The 7,323-nt window shown below is 44.0% G+C and overlaps 1 protein-coding gene across 4 annotated transcripts in view; it reads left to right on the top strand.

Moving 5' to 3' along the window:
• The window catches only part of UTRN (utrophin), a 692,661-nt gene that overhangs the window by 165,412 nt on the left and 519,926 nt on the right, over window positions 1-7,323 (top strand). For all 4 annotated transcript variants that reach the window (XM_019526790.1, XM_019526791.1, XM_019526792.1 and 1 more), the window contains exons 3-4: window positions 3,353-3,445; window positions 5,092-5,169. In XM_019526790.1, the coding sequence (XP_019382335.1) occupies window positions 3,353-3,445; window positions 5,092-5,169 (171 nt within the window). The remainder of the gene's footprint in view (window positions 1-3,352; window positions 3,446-5,091; window positions 5,170-7,323) is intronic.

Raw genomic sequence — 7,323 nt, 5'->3', positions numbered from 1 at the left:
AAAACCTACCCAGCTCAGGGTCATTGTCTCACTAGAGACATAAGCCCCCCTTGGCTCTCTCCGTGCAGCTTTTTGTAACAGCACAGGTGCCTGCCAGTCTGTCTGCTTCAGGCATCTCCTGCAGGAGTACTTTTCCCTGCAGCCTTCAGGGCTAGATAGACCTCTTGCGCTCAAGCATTGTTTTTATGTGCCTCCAAAGCCCCACCCCTTCTTGCCAGGTGGCCCATATAGGAGTTTCTGCTTTGGCTTGATGGTCATCTTGCTCTCCTTTGCTGCAGCTTGCTGTCTTTACCTCTTCCCTATCTGGGGGCTGCTCCTTGGCTGCTTATTACAAAGCAGCCAGCTTTCCACAGCAAGCTTTGCCTGCTGCACTTTTACTTTAAAATAACTGGCTCCTCTGGCTACTTGTTACAGTACTATATGCAGATTACTACAGTTATATGTATTTCTAGGTCACTTTTCAAATTTGCTCCTAAGTTTCATGTGCTCAGGGAGAGCAGGGTCTGATAGTAAGGAGAGGCGGGAGAAGGCTGCAGGGGAATGAAGTTTGCAGGGGTTGGGGGGCAGAGGGCAAGGGGGTTACCTGACCCCCCAGATTTATTTTCCGTGTTGTATTAGTAGAAGAGGGACAAATTCAAGGCAGACTTCTAATAATTAGATTCTATACCTGGAAAATTGCAATAAATTTATAAATTTTCCACATATAAGATAACGCCCCAGTATTTAGCTTTTATAGTCAAGGAAATATAGTAGTTAGTGTAACTTCGCATGATGGAACTTACCAGGTTCTTTCTGAAAAATGGTGGTATCCAGCCATCGGGAGAGACCAGTAAATTCAGAAATGAAATCTTTTGGAAAATATCTTTCTTAAACTAGGTATCAGAACTCGTGGCAGAGGCGATTTATCTTTTATGAGACCAACTAGATATCTGCAAACCAAATTATCTTCAAGCTTTTGGACACAGGCACCCTTCTTCAGGCATAGGAGAGTGCAAAGATTGTAAAAGTTCTCATAGGTAAAATTGAAGATGCTCGGTGGGCAGGTAGCTGATGAATTAATGAAGCTAATGCAGCAATTGGGCTCTTGTCTGTCTCACTCTTTCTCTCTCTTTCCCTTGATCTGCCTTCAATCTCTTTTTCACATTTGGAACCATCGGAAATGAGACTAAAAAGAAGTGTGGAAAAGAGTTAATATTATTATGGAATGGCCTAATGCCAGGTCTGTACACTCATGTCAGTGGAAATGGGTATTAGGAGCCTGTAGTTGAGTTTGAGCTCTTCTGCTAGTTTGACACTGTTTTTTTCTTTATCCATGTAAGTGCATATATGGCTGGAGGAGATAAGGGATGATTCCAAAATATCAACTGAAAAGTTAATCTCTGTGCCTGAAGGCACCACATTGGCCTTCTTCCAGTCTATCTTCAAGAAAGGGAGGAAAGTGGATCCGGCAAACTATAGGCCTGTCGGCCTGACCTCTATCCCAGGGAAGGTCTTAGAAAAGTTTATTAAAGTAGCCATCCTTAATGGACTGGCCGACACGAACATCCTGAGGGATAGCCAGCATGGGTTTGTTGTGGGTAGGTCTTGCTTTACCAATCGCATTTCCTTCTACGACCAGGTGACCTATCACCTGGACAAGGGAGAAGAGATTGATGTCATATATCTTGACTTCAACAAAGCCTTCAATCTGGTATCCCATGATCACCTCTTGGCAAAACTGGCCAATTGTGGCCTTGGGTCCACCATGATCCGCTGGCTGGAGAACTGGCTCTGTGGTCAGACCCAGAGGGTGGTAATTGACAGAAGTCAATCGTCATGGTGCCCTGTGACCAGTGGGGTCCCCCAAGGCTCTGTCCTTGGACCCATATTGTTCAACATCTTCATTAATGATGTGGACATTGGAGTCAGAAGTGGACTGGCCAAGTTCGCTGATGACACCAAACTTTGGAGCAGAGCATCCACACCTGAAGACAGGAGGGCGATCCAGGCTGACCTGGACAGGCTCAGCAAATGGGCGGACGAGAACCTGATGGTGTTTAACACTGAAAAATGCAAGGTTCTCCACCTTGGGAGGAAAAACCTGCAGCATCCTTATAGGCTCGGCAGTGCTATGCTGGCTAGCACTATGGAAGAAAGAGACTTGGGGGTCATCATTGACCACAAGATGAACCTGAGTCTTCAGTGCAGTGCTGCAGCTAGTAAAGCGACCAAAACACTGTCTTGCATGCATAGATGCTTCTCAAGCAAATCCTGGGACGTCATTCTCCCATTGTACTCGGCCTTGGTGAGGCCACAGCTGGAGTACTGCATCCAGTTTTTGGCCCCACAATTCAAAAAGGATGTGGAGAAGCTTGAGAGAGTCCAGAGAAGAGCCACATGCATGATCAGAGGTCAGGAAAACAGATCTTACAACGACAGGCTGAGAGCTATGGGGCTCTTTAGCTTGGAAAAGGGCAGGCTCAGGGGTGATCTGATGGCCATTTGTAAGTTTATCAGGGGTGACCATCAGTATCTGGGGGAACGTCTGTTCACCAGAGCACCCCGAGGCTGAACGGATATAAACTCCTGCAAGACTGTTTCAGGCTGGACATAAGGAAGAATTTCTTTACTGTCTGAGCCCCCAAGGTCTGGAGCAGCCTGCCATCGGAGGTGGTTCAAGCACCTACACTGAACACCTTCAAGAAAAAATTGGATGCTTATCTTGCTGGGATCCTATGACCCCAGCTGACTTCCTGCCTTAGGGCTGGGGGCTGGACTCGATGATCTTCCAAGGTCCCTTCCAGCCCTAATGTCTATGAATCTATTCTGATTAACTCATTTTGATAGTAGGTTTCAGCCTCTTACTGAGGGCTTGACTGAAAGCCCATTGAAACCACTGGAAAAAACTCCTGTTAAGTTTAGTAGGTTTTTGAAGAGCTTCTGAATGAAAATGTAACAATTTGGTTGAAGAATTGGATGAAGGCTTACTGTTTTCCCTTCTTCCTTTACATGTGTAAGGCCTGGATTCTGGCTTAGTTGTAGTGAGAACAGAACATTTCTTTAGAAAGGAGTTCCCCAAAATACCAAGTTTAATTTGTTTTTCCAAAGTGCTGAAGTACTTGCATGGAAGTAAGTAGGAGAACCAGCAAGCTCAGTGCCCTAAAAACCAGTGAGAAGATGATAAATTGCAGGGGAAAGAAATGCTTTATTTCTGGAAGCTGGTTCCTTCTCAAAATTGCAGAATTCTTTTTTTTCCCTTTGTAATAAACACCGTGAATTTAAACAAGATGAAAAATGCTTATTTCCTTTTGAAAGGGGTGTCTGCTGTTGAAATTAATTTCCCATTTTCTTTCCATGTTATGTTTTTCTGTAGAGTGGGAAGCCTCCAATTAAGGATATGTTTACAGATCTCAAGGATGGAAGGAGACTTTTGGATCTCTTGGAAGGGCTCATGGGAAATCCATTGGTAAGAAAGCATTTATTATATTACTGAGGGGAAGGATAGGTGTAGACATTTGTTTGCTTCATGCATTTTTTTTTTTTTAATTTTGATTTGTCTGCTTACTACTGAAAGCGCATACTCTAATATAGTGCCCAACTTTTTTGGCAGGTATGCCACAAATTAGCTTTGTACCCTCCCCAAGTGCCACTTTGGTCCCCTTCCCCTGCCCAATCTGCTGTTCTTCTTACTGGTTTGTGCCCTGTGCTCCATTTGCTGTCTGCTTCCCGCCCTATCTGTCACTGTGCCCTCTCCCCGGTCTCCTGCATGCTGCAAACGCAGGCTGCCGGTTTGGACATAGTGCTCCTAATTAACACGTGCTCTGTAGGCCTATTGAAATCCTCAAGAGTTGTACTTCGAGATGAAATTCAGAATCAGGCCCAAATTAGTAGTGCACTGAGAACAGTCCAGCCCCATCCTCTTTGCAGCCCCTGTGCAGGGAGCTGAAGGTTATGAAGACCTCTGTCCAGCCAACCACATGAGCATGAATTGGTTTGTTTTTTTGCAAACGGTAAATAAATTATATACTTAAATACTTTGGTGTAACGGGCTAGATTATCTAGATAGTTTTTGAAGTATAGTCTGGATTTAAATTTAAAATTAATGCTATCTCAGATCCTCTGCAAGAGAAGTGAGGAAGCTGGCACTACAACTCAGGATGAGGTACTTAACTTCAATTCACAGTAAAAATCCTAGACTCATTTATAATGTTTTACACATGGGTATTAAGCCTATTTTTTAAAAAATCATATCCTGCTAATTGCCCCATTTCTAAATACAAACATCTCATTTTAAATATTTGTTGTTCAACTTAGAGCTGATTAAATGTCCACTGAAGTCAATGGGAGAAAGAAGGGAAAGAGAAAGGTTGCCTTCTCTTTAGTGCTCAAGGCCCTAGTCATTGTAGTGCTAAAAAAACATGTTCCCTCTTGTTCCCTTCCCGGAAGCAAAAAACCAAACTAGCCCATTGTCAAAATCTACAGACTTTCCCTGGGACTTCCCACAGTAAAATAGGTTAGACTCAGACTTTTTGGAGTTGAGACACCCCACATTAGACTCAAGACACCCCTTCATAACTTTTTTGAATAGGATGGCACCTGATTTAAAAAAAAAAAAGAAATGTATACATTACAGTACTTACCTCTTTGCAAGGCCAGGCATTTGAGGGTAGGAGACTGTCCAAGCAAGGACAAGACAAGCCTGAGCCTGTGCTTATCTGCTTACATTACCTGCTTACTTCCTCGCACCTTGCTCATCTCTTCATACCTCATGGGTTCCTTGGCATCCTGGTTGACAGTCACTGAGATTACTGATACAGAATTTCACAGCACACTAAAATTACGAATTCTGGGGTTGGATAGGAAAAAACTGAAACGTTCTGAATTTGAGACTTGATTTGACATGCTGTATTCTTTGTATTTTATGTATTGACTGCTACTTATTTTCAAAGTTATTTAGTCAAAATTCCTGCAGGCTCCGTGGTTGATGTTTGCCTTATCTTAGTTTCTCTTTAAAAAGTCCTGAGAGAAAATGAAGACAAATTTCCTACTTTGTTCTACTGCTTATTTTGTTTTGAACTATTAAGTATTTTGACATGAACTTCTTATTTTTAGCCCAAAGAACGTGGTTCCACCAGAGTACATGCTCTAAATAATGTCAACAGGGTATTGCAAGTTTTACATCAGAACAACGTAAGTTCATAATTCATAATATCTTTTTGCCCTGTTTCATTTACTTCTTTGTAAAATAGGTTCAGATCGCAGAGAATGTAGCTTTTGTAACAGAACAAATAACAGTGTTGTCAGGAATTGAAATTAAGAGCAGTGTATATATGGCTAGTGTTTTCATCTTCACTTATCTGTTTTGTGAAATAATCCAATGCAAACATAATATTACAAAAATAAATGGTTTGGGGTGATAGTTATGTGGTTAGAAATTAACTGTGGATATCTTTTTCTTGCTGCTGTCTAAATTATGCTTTTTATGTTCAGTAGTCAAATGATTATTTACAAGCCAGTCACTCCTGCTTCTAATTTGTTTATGATATCAAAATGTTATTATTACTTTGTTCTAGTCTCTTAGATGGTCCCAGCATTATGGTATCTGAGTGCTACTTCATTAGCTTTTGGCTTTCTCGGAAATCTCTCTGATGCTGTGTGTAAATGTTCAGTTCTAATGGAGGAAAATTTCCACTGCTAGGAATGATTCTGAACATCTGTAATACTTTATCTCGCCTGCTTCTTGTGCTTTGCATGGGCTGCTTTAGTTCTCCTTTTTCCAGGGGGACTGGAGCAGCAGGGCAAAGCCCCCTGCCTGCTGCTTGCACTGGGGACTTGGCTCTGCAGTGCCTGGGAGCCAAGTGGACTGAGTCTTGCAGCAAAGCCCCCACCTGATCCATACTCCTTGGACTCCAGTGTTAGGAGCAGGCTGGGGCTTTGCCCTGCTGCTGCTGGGAGAAGCTCTCTGAGCCTAGTTACCTACCAGCTAATCCTCCCCTCCTGTTCATCATTTCTACCCCACCATTGGTCAGGTGAGTTGCAGGGGTGGCGATTTAAAAGCCAGTGCAGATCCAGGCTTGGGGAAACTTTCCGCAGCCTATTTCCTTCCCATCCTGCTTCCTCTTGCCATCCATGCAGTTGAGTGCTGGGAGTGCCGGGGGTGGGATGGGGAGCACTAGGAACTGGCCCCTGTCCACCTGTGGCGCTAGGAACTCTGGCATGAGAAGCAGGCAGGGAGCAGCTGGTGTCTGCTTCTTTCAACCCCTGTTGGGCCTTGGTGTATGCCCCTTGTGCCTTTCCTGGAGTGGTGACCTTGGTCTCAGGAAGGCATGGGAGCCTTCCCCTGCCCCCCAGTTTCATTGCTTCTGATCCCTGAGAGAAGTTAACCTGGGTAAAGTGCACAGGCCTCTCCTGGGAGAAACTCTCCTGGGATTGATTTAACCTTGGCTGTTCTAGGGCTGTTTTTCTTCTCGAGTAACCATTGCTCCAGGAGAAAAAGCTTCAGTGTCTCCACACATGCGATTTCTGTCTTCTGTCGGGAGAATGGAGATTGATTGATACTATCTGGCCTTAAACTCCATGAATATGTAGCCCGGGTGGTACATGGCTGGTACTCCCTCACATCCCTTCAGTTGGTTAGCGGGAATGAGTGTGCTGTGGCAGCTTGACTTCCTAGCTTAGATCAGCTCACCTCGCTCTCCTACGGAGCAGAGCAGAAATGATGGACACCCAGTAAGCTTTAACTACTTACAGATTTAATTTACAGTGCAGTGTCAATAAATCTTATTGAACATGTACATACATCTATGAACTATTTACAGATTTACATCTACAGAGACAGTGAACCATATTAAAACACATACACTGGCAATAACAACTGGGTATGGCCAGCGAAGGCTCTTTATCAGCATAGGCCTTGACCACCAGTGGTCTCCTGGTTAGTGTACAGCCCCTACCCTCAGCAGGCCTTCCAGGCAGCAGGTAAGGGAACAAGCAACAGCAAAACACAGGTTAAACAATATGTTAGCAGATGTAACCAGGCAGGGATAAAACAATAGTCTGAGCATACATAAATGAGATTACCTCAATAAAATTCAACACATAGATTCATAGATTCATAGATTAAGGGTCGGAAGGGACCTAGTAGATCTTCTAGCCTGACCCCCCGCCAGGGCGGGAGAACAACAAAAAACCCCAAAAAGAGAAATGGGACTCAAACGAGTCCAGCCAGGTAGGCATCCAGCCTCTTCTTAAAGACCCCCAGGGTAGGGGCCAGCACCACTTCCCTTGGAAGTTGGTTCCAGCTCCTAGCCGCCCTAACCGTGAAGTAGTTTTTGCGGATGTCCA

Source organism: Gavialis gangeticus, unplaced genomic scaffold, assembly GCF_001723915.1.
Source record: "Gavialis gangeticus isolate Ggan-Ray unplaced genomic scaffold, GavGan_comp1, whole genome shotgun sequence".
In the NCBI taxonomy this organism is placed as follows: domain Eukaryota; kingdom Metazoa; phylum Chordata; order Crocodylia; family Gavialidae; genus Gavialis; species Gavialis gangeticus.
This window is presented reverse-complemented; position numbering and strand designations above follow the sequence as displayed.